General features: G+C 39.2%; 2 protein-coding genes across 2 annotated transcripts; both read left to right on the top strand.

The window, feature by feature from the left end:
• The first annotated feature begins 204 nt into the window (after positions 1-204).
• LOC102698262 (trace amine-associated receptor 13c-like) lies at positions 205-2,487 on the top strand. Its single transcript, XM_015353846.2, has 2 exons — positions 205-1,202; positions 2,217-2,487. The coding sequence occupies exons 1-2, from the start codon at positions 205-207 to the stop codon at positions 2,485-2,487; spliced, it is 1,269 nt and encodes a 422-aa protein (XP_015209332.2).
• A 3,467-nt stretch (positions 2,488-5,954) lies between these two features.
• LOC107078148 (trace amine-associated receptor 13c-like) lies at positions 5,955-6,971 on the top strand. The gene has a single exon (XM_015353839.2). It carries the CDS (start codon positions 5,955-5,957, stop codon positions 6,969-6,971), a length of 1,017 nt encoding a protein of 338 aa, XP_015209325.2.
• The last annotated feature ends 8,909 nt before the right edge of the window (positions 6,972-15,880 follow it).

Raw genomic sequence — 15,880 nt, forward strand, 5'->3', positions numbered from 1 at the left:
TCCCATAAACAGCAGGAGGAGGAGTCAACAACCCTTGTGCTATAACTGTCACATCACCAAGTAATTTCCAGGTACTGCAAAGCAGACAATGTGGTATTGATGTTGTCTGTATTATTTTAAGTTTTATGATTTTATATATATAATACAAGCTTGAAATTTGAATTGAGTATCAGTACTGTCTAAATTTCAAGGTGACTCTGTTCAATGGAACAGTCAGAAATACAAGCAGTTGGATACTGTTTTGAATCTAATTCTTCCTGCCTGAAGGAAGTGCGATCTACAGCTGTGTATGTGGTGATGTATATTTTTACAGTGGCTGTGGTGATGCTTACAGTGTGTGGAAACCTGGTGGTGATCATCTCTATCTCTCACTTCAAGCAGCTCCACACACCAACTAACTTCCTAATGCTCTCTCTGGCTGTGACAGATTTTCTAGTAGGAGCAGTTGTGATGCCTTTCAGTATAATTTTATTAATAGAGACCTGTTGGTATTTTGGAGAAATGTTTTGCATCATTTATAAAATCTTGTTTTTTTTCCTCATTTCTGTTTCAATTGGTAATGTGGCATACATAGCTATTGACCGCTATTTTGTTGTTTGTTACCCATTACTTTATTCTACTAAAGTCACAGTTAATGTTACAGCTGCTGTCATATTGCTTAATTGGCTGATATCACTACTGTACAATTTGGCCTTCATGTATTTTAATGGAAATATGGGTGGTACTGAAATGCTAAACTTTTGCCTTGGAGACTGTTTGCTCTTCATAACTAAAAGCTGGGTAATCATTGATTTATTATGTACATTGATATTGCCCTGTTCTATAATGATAACACTGTATTTCAAGATTTTTGTAGTTGCTCGAAAGCATGCACATGCAATCAGCTCTGTTACAGAGCAAATGCGTTCAGCAAATGGAGGGAATAATAAAATTTCCACAAAATCTGAAAGGAAAGCTGCAAAAACATTAGGAATATTAGTGTTTGCATTTCTGTTTTGTGTGGTACCATATTATATATGCAGTCTCACTCTTGAAAATGTGGACCAGACCTCATTAGTATTTAGTCTTCTGGGTTGGTTGTTATATTTTAATTCTGCTATAAATCCTATTATTTACGCTTTGTTTTATCCCTGGTTCCAGAAGTCTATTAAGCTGATTGTTACTTTTAAAATATTTAAAATAGAATCCTCCCTTATAAATGTGTTTTCTAAAGAGATTTAAATATACAGTCTTCTCATTACATACTAAATATAAGAATTCATTTAATGCTGAAATTGTTTATTGTTAAAGTTTTATACTTTTTATTTTATTTTATGTTATACTATATTAAATTTGTATTTAATATGTCTTTAAAAATCACTTAAACATCCTCATCAAAGCAAATATAAATACCTTTTATGAAAAAAAAACTGGAGCATTGCTTTTGTGCTTGGTCCTTATCTTTAATGGCAGAGTAGTTTTGCTCTTTTTAGAAATATAATTAATCCTGCTGGTGGGAATGTTTTAACTGGAGTGTTATTGCTGTTTCACATGATTACTTTTTCTTTTACTTTTACTTTTATTGTAATTTACGAAAAAAGGAGAACTAGCAGCTGCATCTGTGATTATTTTTGCTCATCGATACCTTTTATTTCAAATGTATATTCTTAATAGCATGAAAGCAACCTAAAACACATTTTTATATAACTTTGCTTTGTAAAAAATACATTAAAATGTTTTTCAAATATCTTGTACTTGTGAATTTGTTATGCAATGAAATGAGTCTTTTTGAAGTTTAAACCTTTCAAGCATTTTAAAAGCAGGGCTTATCAGTTGCAGGACATTATTGTCCAGTTCCTACACTGTTTTCTTTAATATCTTTTTTTCACATTTCATCTATTGAAATGAACACCTCATCCTTCAGAATTTAATTATACATAGTAGCATTTTCGGATTCGGTAAGAGCAGACACAGTGACTCAGTCACTCGTTGAGTGAAAAACGACGCTTTTATTGAATTTCGGCACAGCCAGCCCCACACTCCCACGCCCACAGAGAGAGAGGGAGAATGAGCAGGCGCCAGAGAGACAAGAGAGAGAGAGCAACACACTGGGGTCTATTCGGGTAGTTACACAGCGATAGTGTGGCAGTTGGGTACAAGTATAACAGAGGTGCGAAACCAGGGAACTATTTACAAGAATGCAGGTGATCTTACCAAACTGTACGCCCGTTTTGCAGTGGGTCAGCTGCACTGGTCAGCAGCTTTCCTAGTCCCCGCCCTGACCACTACTACTCCCGTCCTGCCCCTCGCTGCGTACCCCAGCCGGGCGCTCTTCGACTGCAGCACCTGACGAATGCACTAAAACTGCCCCGATCTGAGATGTCTGACGTCCCACTGACATCGAATAGCCCGTCTACGTCCAGCACACAATCCTGCAGCCTCCGCGGCGCCCACTGTGTCAAGGTGGAGCCAGGCGGTCCACCCCCTCAGCCCCCACCGGCCCAGTGAAATCTGGACCTGGCTGCTCCCCGGGCTCCTCTGCGCTCTACTGTTCAAGTGCCCCCTCGCGAGCCCTGAAGGGAGCCAGGCAGTCTCGGTGCATGACCACCACCCTACCTCGCTTAATGAACTGGACACGGTAAACCTCCCCCAAGACCTCCAGGACCTCCCCGGGTCCCTCCCAGGCCGGCGCCAGCTTTGGGCTGAGGCCCTTGAGGTGCTGCGGGTTGTAGACCCATACGAGGTCCCCCGGTCTAAAAGGGGTCCCTCTGCAGTGCAAATCGTAGTAGCGCCTCTGCCATACCCCCGCCTGAATCAGGCGGCTTCGGGCGATGCTACAGTATGTACTCTCAGCATCCACTGCTGCAGGTCCCACTTGTACGTAATCCAGCCTGGCTGGCTGTGCCAGCACTCCTCCCAGTGTCGAACTGAATACCAAATCCACTAGGGTGTGCAGTTCCTGGCCCAGCATGAGCGAGGCCAGGGTGCACCCAGTGAACTCCTGCACAGCGGTCCAGTGTGCCCAGAGGGCAAGGAGTAAGTGGCGGCCCCAATCCCACTTGGTGCCTCAAGACCAGTGTGGCCAGTTGAGTGGAGAGCGTCCAGTCAAAACACTCCACCAAACCTTCGTTTTAGAGAGCAGTGGGGTGGTCCATGTTTTCTTAATCCACAGGCAAAGGCACACCTCTGCAAACACCCAGGACTTGAAATTCTGCCCCTGGTTGCTGTGGAGCTCCTCCGGCACCCCCAGGCTGATGAACATCCCCTCCAGCAGGGCATCAGTTACAGTGGATGTGCTCAGATCCATTGCTACCAGGACGTAGCGGCTGCCTGCCTCGATGCGCGGAAATGGGCCCAGCACATCCACCCCCACCCGCTCCATGGGCGCCCCCACCTAATGTTGTTGGAGGGGCGCCCATGAGCGCCCAGGTGGACCCTTCTGGGCCACGCACCTCTGGCAGGACTGCCCCACGTCCTGGTGACAGATACCCCAATAGAAGTGGCCCTGGAGTCGCTGCAGAGTTTTCGCAGAGCAGAAGTGCCCCACACCCGGCTGGCCATGCACCGCTTGGAGAACTGCCCAGCAGAGTGACCATGGCACCACAAGCTGCCACCTGACCCCGTCGCTGGGGGGTACCCACCACCCTGGCGCAGGACCCCGTCTCTTACCTCCAAGACCTTCCACAGTGTGCAGAGCACATTGTGCAGAGCACATTCACGGACTTTGGGTGAGGGGCGAGCTCCTCCCGCGCGGGCCGGGTCCCCGCCGCCTTCCAGCAGAACACTGGCCTGATGTCAGGGTCTGCTTCCTGCTGCAGCACCATACCTTCCAGGCACACACCAAATGGCCCACTCAAGGACGTGGCTGCAGTGCTCGCTTCCCCCTCACCGCGGGTGGCCTCCTCACACTGCTCCCAGTGGGCGCAATAGTGGCAGTCTGAGAGAAAGTCTGCATTTCAGTGGCGAGACCCCACACGGGGTGTCGTACTCCTGAAGGATCTCAATCCACCTCGCCATTTGACTCTCCGGCTCTTTGAAATTGAGCAGCCAGGTGATATGGCTTTAAGTGGCGGACTGCAGAGACTACAGCCAGCAACTCCCTGAGGGTGAAGCGATAATTTGTCTCGGCCTTGTTGAGCACCAGGCTTAAGTACGCGACGACCCTCTCCCCGTCAGGCCCCTCCTGTGCTAGCACTGCACCCACCCCCGTATCCCTGGCATCTGTATCCAGCACATAGGGCAGCATCGGATCTGGGAAGGCCAGGACGGGGGCCCCCACCAGTGCCTCCCACAGTCCACGTCCCCCACAAAACGCTGCCCCTTCTACGTGAGGCAGTGCAGCTGGGCAGCAAGGCTGGTGAAGTCCCAGATGAACCTCCAGTAATAAGACGTCAACCCCAGGAAACTCCGTCACGGCACGGGGCACCGGCCAGTTGCGCACCACGGTGACCTTCCCTGGGTCTGTGTCCACCCCTCGTAGCCCGTCCACATGCCCCACACGCCGCAACAGCTCACCCACAGCATGCCCTCTCTCACCGTTGCGCTTGGCCCCAGCATTCCCCCCAGCAGCCACACCATCAACCGCCCAGCCGGGAGGCCCAGGAACCAGCTCCGAAACACTCGCCCCGACACCCGTGACCCCAACAGGCCCCGGCAATGCCCGCTGCTGCCACCTCCGCTTCCCGCTCTTGTCAGCCCCGGACACCTCCCGCCCCGCCTGCCGCGAAACTGATTTGTTCCCCCTGCCCCACAAACTCTTGCCTGCCCAAGTCAAGGCAACCACCCACCTGCTACAACCAGTCCAACCCCAGGATACAGTCCTTGCGGATCGGGGCAAGGTAGAAGGAGTGTTTTATCCTCGCAGCCCCAAACTGCACTTTGCCATGGACCATGGACTGCAACTGCCCCCACTTGCCATGGACCTCTGCGCACTGCCCCGTCACAGTCCTCAGGCACTGGCTGGTGGTTTCCAATCCTGGGGGTCCGTCTGCCTCGGTGCCCAGCTGGACACCAGGCCGCAGCAGGGTGATTGTCAAGCTGGTGTCTTTTTGTTGTAGTTGTAATTTTTGTAGGTGCCGGCGGACCGCCATCTCCATCTGAGACCAGCCGTTTGCCCAGGCCGCCATCTGGAACTGGGCCTCAAAACGTTGCCGTGGAACCTCCCCATTATAGAGGCTCGGTCGCACCAGAGCTGGCTGGTGCAGGGGTGGCGGGCTGGACCCTGCTGGTCTGGCATCTCCTTCCGGCCTGGTGTGTTGGCCAGGTCTGACATCTCCTTCCCACCACACGGACAGAGGCGACACAGGAAAAGGTCCCTCCTCTGCTGAGTAGGCCACCGTTGGGTAGCCCTGGTAAGGGCTGTGGCCACTGGTGGTGCTGAGGGGCTGTTCTGGCCCCTGGCGGCTCCTGCTTGTCTCCAAAAGGCCCTTTAGGGGGTTGCTCGGCTGCCAGGGGAACCTCATAAATTCTCATAAGAACCTCATTTCCTCATAAAATATTATTTTTCCACACTCAGTAAATATAACTACAGTGTGCACCTTCGAGACAAATTTTATTTATTCATCCTGCTACACAGTTTTCTGCTTTTATCATATCATTATCTGATTATATTTTCTTATTATCTATACAACACTATAAAATTCATTATTTTGTTACAGTTCATTATGATGTAAGGTCTGCTAAGGGCTGTTCACTTAGCTTCATCAAGTAACCCCAGGACATTAGAGATTATTAGGATAAATAAACTGACATCAAATCCCGTAAGCAGCAGGAGGAGGAGTCAACAACCCTTGTGCTATAACTGTCACACCACCATCAAGGAATTTCCAGGTACTGCAAAGCAGACAAAGTTGCATTGATGTTGTCTGTATTTTTTTAAGTTTTCTAATTCTACATATATAATACAAGCTTGAAATTTGAATTGTGTTGTATCAGTACTGTCTGAATTTCAAGGATTCAAGAATTGACTCTGTTCAATGGAACAGTCAGAAATACAAGCAGTTGAATACTGTTTTGAATCTAATTCTTCCTGCCTGAAGGAAGTGCGATCTACAGCTGTGTATGTGGTGATGTATATTTTTACAGTGGCAGTGGTGATGCTGACAGTGTGTGGAAACCTGGTGGTGATCATCTCTGTCTCTCACTTCAAGCAGCTCCACACACCGACTAACTTCCTAATGCTCTCCCTGGCTGTGGCAGATTTTCTAGTAGGAGCAGTTGTAATGCCTTTCAGTATAATTTTATTAATAGAGACCTGTTGGTATTTTGGAGAAATGTTTTGCATCATTTATAAAATCTTGTATTTTTTCATTATTTCTGTTTCAATTGGTAATGTTGCATGCATAGCTATTGATCGCTATTTTGTTGTGTGTCACCCATTACTTTATTCTACTAAAGTCACAGTTAATGTTACAGCTGCTGTCATATTGCTTAATTGGCTGATATCACTACTGTACAATTTGGCATTCATGTACTTTAATGGAAATATTGATGGTACTGAAATGCTAAACTTTTGCCTTGGAGACTGTTTGCTTTTCATAACTAAAAGTGGTATCATAATTGATTTATTATTTACATTGATATTGCCTTGTTCTATAATGATAACGTTATATTTCAAGATTTTTGTAGTTGCTCGACAGCATGCACGTGCAATCAGCTCTGTTACAGAGCAGATGCGTTCAGCAGATGGAGACAATAATAAAATTTCCACAAAATCTGAAAGGAAAGCTGCAAAAACATTAGGAATATTAGTGATTGTATTTCTTCTCTGTTTGGTACCATATTATATATGCAGTCTCGCTCTTGAAAATGTGGACCGGACCTCACTACTATTTAGTCTTCTAAGTTGGTTGTTATATTTTAATTCTGCTATCAATCCTATTATTTATGCTTTGTTTTATCCCTGGTTCCAGAAGTCAGTTAAGCTGATTGTTACCCTTAAGATATTTAAAATAGAATCCTCCCTGATAAATGTGTTTTCTAAAGACATTTAAATTTACAGTTGTCCCATTACATAAGAAAATTAAAAAAAACGAATTAGCTAATTCATTTAAAAAAGAAATCTGGAGGATTGTTTTTATCCTCTGTATGTATCTTTAATGTCAGTATAGATGTCCAGCTCCAAGAAATGTAATAAAACCTGCTGATGGGCTGTTTTGACTGGAGTGTTAATATTTTTGTTGCATGAAGATTTCTTTCTTTTATTTCAATGTCTTCACAGAGGTGTTTATGTTTATTAGAATGAATAAAGGGTGAGCTGCAGGGATGACCTGTGTGACATGGGTACCCTCCAGCAACAGCTGAGTTTTTAATATTATTTTACTCATAAATACTGGATAGACGTTGTTTTTTATTTTTAAAATAGAATCCTCCCTTATAAATGTGTTTTCTAAAGAGATTTAAATGTACAGTCTTCTCATTACATACTAAATAATTCATTTAATGTTGAAATTGTTTATTGTTAAAGTTGTATACTATTTTATTTTATGTTATACAATATTAAATTTGTATTTAATATTTCTTTAAAGATTACTAGAATGTCCTCATCAAAGCAAATTTAAATACCTTTTATGAGAAAAAAAGGTAGCATCACTTTTGTGCTTGGTATTATCCTTAATGTCAGAGTAGTTTTTCACTTTTTAGAAGTATTATTAATCCTACTGACAGGAATTTTTTAACTGGAGTGTTATTGCTGTTTCACATGGTTCCTTCTTGTTTTACTTTTACTGTAGAGTATTTACGAAAAAGACAGCTGACAGCTGAAGCTGTGATTTTGCTTCAGCAATACCTTTAATTTCAAATGTATATTCTTAATAGCATGAAAGCAACCTAAAACACATTTTTACAAAACCTAGCTTTGTAAAAAATACATTAAAATGTTTTTCAAATATCTTGTACTTGTGAATTTGTTATGCAATGAAATTAGTCTTTTTGAAGTTTAAACCTTTACAGCATTTTAAAAGCAGGGCTTATCAGTTGCAGGACATTATTGTCCAGTTTCTACACTGTTTTTCTTTCTTTAATATATTTTTTCACATTTTATCTATTAAATTCAAAACTTCAACCTTAAGAATTTAATTATAAATGAAAAAGCTATTTAATAAAAAATATTTATTTAGAGTCGAAGGTTCAGTTATTTGGTTCTGAAGATTTTTTTCTTTTCTTTTTCTGTGATTTTGAACACACTTCTTTTTTTTAGTCTGTTTTGTGGTTTACACTTCAGAGTGGGTCTCTGTGAACTTTGTACACTCTTTTCCTACAGAAAATGCAATATTTTATAAGATGTATATTTAAAACTGGTTTGAATTGGATTAGAATAATACTGGAAGGCCTACTATATAATTCTATATCATATAGGAATGCATTATCAAATGTGTCTGGAAAAATAGTTTATGTGTCAGAAATTATAATGGGACTGTCACAAGCCTACCTCTAACAACATATCCCGTGGGACCTAAGAACATAGAAAATTACAATGGATAGCAAACATACTGTATGTTTTATTTTAACAAAACTCTTCACTATATTGAACAAACCAAACTTACCCTTATACTAATTGTTGTCTTCATAATAAAACTAGTCTGAATTAATGCCTTGTGCGTATGTGTCTCTCAGTCCTCCACAATTTATTTTAGCACAATCCACAAACCACATCTAAACCTTGATGACCTAAAGTATAGTTGCAGATCAGTTAAAATTACTGTCCTGCTGACCTCTCACGGTAATCATTGAACTTTCAGATGCAGTCTAGAGTGCACAAGGTGTCAGTAGGTATACAGTACAGTAGTGTCACAAGCAGACATTTTTTTTCAAAGAATCTGAAGCAGAACTGCATTACAATTTAAAACTGCCAGGTGGCACAGTGAATCTTTAATGTACCACAGTTGTATGTGTTTGTCAGAAATCTCAGTAGAGCGTTTAATATGTATTAACTCATTAGTGCTTTTCTGCAGTAACTGGACTGTATACATACTAGAGGCAATTTCATTAAATATAATAATTACATTGAGACAGTGTGTTGTCACTACCACTCCAAATTAGATATGTCAAAACAATGTATAACACTAAATTTTCATTTTTAAATACATACTGTAAGTCATATAGAATTATTAAGTTGTGTATAAATAAAATATTACATATAGCTATATAAATATTAAAAAGTAATTCGAAAATAAATAGTAATTAGAAAACAACAAATAGTAATATAAACAGTGGTCCTGAGGTGTGTTTCTTTTTGGGGTTTAACCCTCCATGTCCTATAGCCAGAGCCCTGTCCCTTAACAAAGTGGGTTAAACCAAAACTATCCTACCTACAGATGCAGCCATTCAAAATGGGTGGGGTATTACGCGGTATACCCCAGTGGGCGTGTCGCATCAAAACGCAGTACACGCAGTATCACGCGGTGTATCGCGTCATTTGACGTCATGCCGGAAAGTATCCGGAATCACCTTGTAAAACCGCCAGAAGGAGCCAATAAAGCTTAACCTCTCATGTACAGCATTTGAGCTTTTAAATTTAAACTGTGTATTACAGCATGTTAATCATCAGTCATTAAAAAGTTGGTATATTTTATGAAAGCAAGATTGCTCAGTTGGACAAAAGTACAGTACACAACCTACCTTTATCAGAAATATTTATGCATCGAAGCCTTTACCGAAGACATTACTAATAGTATTAATAATTAATGACTTTGGACAAGCTGTAAACTCAAAGTATTATGCTGGTCCACATTCTTTCTAACTGTCATTTTCAACGAAAATACTTTTAGTTTTTTCTTTGACAAACACCACAGCATTTCGTGGATCTAACTAACGAGGACAGGACATTAGCTAGCCAATACAATAAAGGAATTACTTTTTTTGCTAATTTCTTTTGCACATTTGTACAAGCACTTGGAATCTGTCCAAGCCCTACTTTGTCAGGCATTTTCTTTCTAACTGCAATGGACATAAAAACTCCCTTGCTTTTAACAGAGTGTTTCATAATTTCTAACTACGAAAATTATTTAAACTGCGACACTTATCATTCAACCAGAGCTCAAAACATCACAAGGATCCTCAAGAGCACATCAAACACTGTATTAAAAGATACTTGTGTCAGATACATGAGAATCCAGGCTTTTTTATCAACGCTTTCTTTTCCGTATACCAGATATTATGGAACCACTTCAGAAGGATGTCAGCCAGTCAGATTCCAGGAATCAGTACTTTAAAAATAAAATACACACCGGTATTCCATTTCTCCCTAAACATTTTAAGCATCGAAGTCTTTAACTAACATGTGAAATAGCGTGTAAAAAAGTGGTAGTTTTAAGCTTTTCTGCTAATATAATATGTAATCGCGTATCTAAAGAAATTAATAATGATATGATTATATGCGTGTACTGCGACATGTTTGTGTAGGGCTGTTTTGCCTCACAATCAGACAAATGCAACATAAATTGGGCTCTGTAGTCTTCTAAGTATCTTAATAAACTTTCGGCATAGCTTTCTCCCCGTTTAGATTTTTTTTTCTTGGGATCTTGGGATCAAATGTGGAAACATTAGATTGTAATCTTTTTTATTTTTTAAATACATTTTAGAAAAGTGTAATCTATACTAAAAAGCTGTACACCACCTGCTATAAAGATACATATTGTAATACTTTCGGGTTCGGATAGGACAGACACAAGAACTCAGACTTGCGGACTTAAAGCAAGTTAAAGCCTTGATTTTATATATCACCTTTATAAGTGGCATCTCAAAGCAATACAGATTACAAAGTAAAAACCCAACACTGATTGTACCCATCTGTCATGCTAATAAAGCACCTTGAATTGAATAAAATTGAGGGGGGGGGGGAGGGCGAGCGAGAGCACAGCCAGGATAGACAGGCTAATAAGATACACTCCACAGACATTCACAACAGAACTTTTCTTAAGTTACACAGGCTTCACCGTCACCTATCAGATCTAATGAGATTTAATAATTCCACATTGATTTAGTATTTCAAAAGTCAAAGTCACATGTGCTTCATGGTTAGGCATGAATGATAAGTTGATTAAATACATATAGTCAGATGAGTATATTTACTAGAAACATTAATATATAGAATATATAGAATATTACTCAATAATAAAATGTGAACAGTGTGGCAAATACATTATTTTATGTATTTATCTGCCTTCCATTAACATTCTAAAGCCAAATAAAAATTAATTTATCAAGTTAATGTATATATTTAATTCAATTAAAATGAAAGAACATATCATTGGAAGAAAACATGTTTCCATGGAAAACCACATGCACATTTGCAAAATCCTGTTTCCAGTTCCTATATATTTTAACCTTCGTTAGTATGTCTGAATAATGGACATAAACAAATACAATTACAGAAGACATGCTAATGTTTACTATGCAAAAATCAGTGATTTTGAGGGAACAAATTAATTAGATCAGATGCTCCATCACATATCCTGAATTTTAATATTTCTTTCACTGACTTTTGAAACCACGGATAAACCAAAGCATAAATAATAGGGTTAATTGCAGAGCTTACATTGACAACAAATATTAATGAATTAGTAACTGAAGAAGAGTAACTAAAATCTCCTTGAACTAGACTGCCAATGTAATATGGCAAGTAACATGTGAGGAATATAGCCATTACGATTCCTAATGTTTTGGCTGTTTTAATTTCAGATCTTCTGGAAACTTTACCATTGCTTCCATTTTGATAGGTCAGTTGCTCAGTTATCATTTTGATCAATTGTGCGTGCCTTTTGGCAACAATAAATATTTTCATATATAGCGCTATCATAACAGAGCAAGGCAAAATAAAAGTAGCTATATTGTCAACTATCACCCATGGTGCACTGATTTCAAAAGCACATTCTCCTAGACAGACATTTTCATCTACAGAGTTTACAAAATTAATATTACCAATAATAATCATCAACACATACAATACAGAGAATGACCAAATGAATATTATATATAGGGACATAACATTAACTGTTATTTTATTATAATATTGCAGTGGGTCACACACAGCAAAATACCGATCAATACTTATGAAAACAACATTAATAAGAGAAACAAATGTAAGAATGCCGAGAACTAAATAGAACATCGTACAAAATATCCTCCCAAAATACCAACAGGTTTCTATATATCTGATCATTGCCAAAGGCATCACAATCAGCCCTATTAGAAAGTCTGCCACAGCCAGAGAGAGCAGGAGGAGGTTAGTTGGTGTGTGGAGCTGCTTGAAGTGAGAGATAGAGATGATCACCATCAGGTTTCCACACACTGTCAGCATCACCACTGATATAAAGAAAACATATAAAATTACGTAAACAGCTGTGGATCGAGTTTCTTTTGTGCAAGATGTATTGTCGGAAGCAAAGCAGTACTGCACTATTTGATATCCACCTACTTCATTTAAATCCATTATATGAGAAAAAAGAAAATCTTAAATACAAAAATTATATTGGAAAGATCTTGCTGAAAGGATATCAGAATTCCACTTCCTCTTCCTTAAAAATGCTACTTTTTTAGTTTTATCTTTCAAGTTTTGCTAGTATCTTCTTTGCTTCTCAATTTATAAAGTATTTCTAGTAGCCCCTCCTGCTGTTACTGAGCTTGCCTGTGGGAACCAGTGTATTTCTTTTGGTTAATTAAGATGCGGTGAAGAGCCAAGAGATTTCATTAGAGATCTAATCTGCTGTTCGTCTTTATTTGAATATTATCTTGAGAAGTACTGTAGCTACCGTTGTGATATGTTTAGAAAAAAAAAAGACAATCCAAATACCTTTACTTTAAAAGTTTTACTTTTTCAATAGAATTTGTCACAGATACAGTAGGTGAACTCTGCAGTATATGCAGGAACTACTTTTGTTTTTTTACACCACCTAGCAATTATGAAAAAGCGCTAGGACCATTTTTCTTTTGACACAGGCTCTTTTTATCTCTTAAAACCACCAGTGCACCCACAGACCAGGCAAGGCACTTCTCTTCTTCTACATACAGATGGAGCCATTCAGAATGTGCATTAAATCTTATGAATGTGTTACAGGGGCTGAGCTTTGCTTCACCATCCCACAGCGAACATCGTGATTCACTGACCAAAGAAGATCAATAGGTAGCCCTTCTTGTGCATTAAATGTTAGTTTAAACTTTAGCTTCCTACAACAAAACTGTAAAATTTATTCTGAAAATAGCTGAAAATAAAAATGAATTTCTGAACATCATGAACAATTTCAAATTATTAATATAAATATATTTATTTAGCTGGTTGTGGAAGGGTATTCCACTTTCTTCATAAACATAACTCGGTCATGTGATTATATTGGAAACATTTTGACGTGCTTATTTTAACTACTTTTTCTGTCATGATTGTTTCATTGGAAAATTGAAAATCTTGCTGCTCCCTTGCCAGTCTCTCTCCCTCATCTCAGTGGTGCTGGATACAAGTCGGTCAAACTGAGTGACAATTTGGTTCAGTGTTAGCATTGTTCTCGTTGCATAGACTACAACGGAAAAGGGAAAAGGTTTATTCCCTGCTGAATGGAAAAGAGGCTGTGACTGAGCAAATGGGTGAATACTAAAGATGGAAAGTTAGTTTACTTAAACAGTAAGTAAAACTAACTTAAGTAAAACTTCTATAATAATTTATCTATAATACCTGTACCTGTACCTTAAAACATTAGAGCTTTTTACAAAGCATAGAAACTTAATATAATATTAAGTATTATACAAAGCATAGAAACTTAATATAGTCTGAATGAGCATGTCAAAACTTTTCCAAAATAACCACAGTAAGTGACAAAGTGAAAAGCGTTGATGCATAAAATGAAGAAAGTTGAATACTGTTGTATATTTTTATTTAAACTACCACTACCAACCATAGACAGTTTATATAATATATTTATATTCCTAAATCAATACTGTTTATGATGTTCAGAGACTTTATGGTTTATGCTCCTGTTATTTTTATTCTTAGCACTAACTAACTGAAACTTCCCTTTAGTGGTAAAACTCCATATTAAGTGGATTTAAAGTGAATGAATTAAAGAAATTGATGCAGATGTTTACAAAGAAAGTGGAATATGGTAATACAAACATCTCTATATTATATATATGTTATTATATATTATACTGTATATTATATATTATATTAGATCCTTAAATTGTTTTTGTTGTTAATGTCTTTGTTTTGTTTCTGTCTCTCAACAAAGACAGAAATCAGGGTCATTCAGCCTGTCCAGACAAGGACTGCCAGGTAATGGAAAGAGCCAGGACTTCATCCACAAACCACCCCCCTCACAGCAGCAGGAGCAGCGCTATTCTGAACTCATCTGTACGTTCACACTGCAGTGTCAACAGGAGATGGCAGGTACTGATGTGGAGTACATCACTCCTGGTAACCCAATGTTGATAAAGAAGACCAGGCCTGCTCTTGTGCTGGGATGAACTAGACTGAAAACGACTTTGTTTTATGAAATGGTGATTACAGTTCATCATCACTTTCGGTTTGTTTGTGTTTCACCAGTTATCTTATTATGCTATTTGACATTATTTGTTTGTATAGTGATGGACAACAACTAAATTATTATTTTTCTTCTTCAATGTCCTTCCTACCCGTCAGCATTACAGTACATCACATGTCCGACGGGCTCAACGTGTGTCTTCGATAAGTGCTTTGGAAACATTACTGACGCTTAAAAAGTAGTGCGCAGGCCCCCTCTCGGTAAATCTGACCACAATATTAATCATCTTCTGCCACAATACCAACAGAAGATTAAACATGAAAAACTCTGTACAGCTCTGTACAAAATCTGTATACAGATGCAGCCATTCAAAGTGCGCGGCACAGACACGTACCAGAGGTAATTGGCTATGGCCTCGCGCGTCATGATACAAAACACCGCGGTACGTGATTGGTTGACAGACAGGGGCATTCGTGGTGCATTGGTCGGTCATAGAAAGATTTATATGTCTTTACTGTGCCCGTTTTAGTATTGAATATTTATATGGAATTGTACCGCTGAAGGCAAATCTTAGTAGTTGAGCATAAAAAGAATAGGAGCATACTGTAACGTGTGTGAAGGCCATAAATGATATTAATTTTGGAACATAAACATACAGTATATGGCTGGTCTCGGTACTTTAAAGAAAAAATACACACCAGTATTCCATTTCTCCCTAAACATTTTAAGCATCGAAGTCTTTAACTAACGTGATACCGGAGTCAACAAGCATACTTTTAGAATTTGATTAAAAGGGAATATAATATGGAATTGCGTATCTAAAGAAATTAATAATTATATAATTATATTCATGTACCGCAACACAAGCCAGAATCCAGCCAGAGCCATGACTTTTTTTTTTAACAAACATTTTTTTGAAAAAATAAAACGTTTCCCTGGGTCAGAGATAAAACTTCACTCGCACCAAACAAATTTATATTTCTAAATATCACAACATGATCGAATTTAAGTCATTTTAATAACAATGTCACCTAGGCGTTACAATATAAACATTTATATTGATTTAAATCGCAAACACGTGTTTAAATATATGTGTTTTTTGATTCACAATCAGACAAATGCAACATAAATTAATATATTTGTCTTCTAAGTATCTTAATAAACTTTCAGCATAGCTTTCTCCCTGTTTAGATTTATTTTTCTTGGGTTGGGATCTTGGGATCAAACGTGGAAAGATTAGATTGTAATCGTTTTTATTTTTTAAATACATTTTAGAAAAGTGTAATCTATACTAAAAAGCTGTACACCACCTGCTATAAAGATACATATTGTAATACTTTCGGGTTCAGATGGGATGGACACAAGAACTCAGACTTGCGGAGTTAAAGCAAGTTGAAGCCTTGATTCTATATATCACCTTTATAAGTGGCATC

Source organism: Lepisosteus oculatus, chromosome 2, assembly GCF_040954835.1.
Source record: "Lepisosteus oculatus isolate fLepOcu1 chromosome 2, fLepOcu1.hap2, whole genome shotgun sequence".
Classification (NCBI taxonomy): domain Eukaryota; kingdom Metazoa; phylum Chordata; class Actinopteri; order Semionotiformes; family Lepisosteidae; genus Lepisosteus; species Lepisosteus oculatus.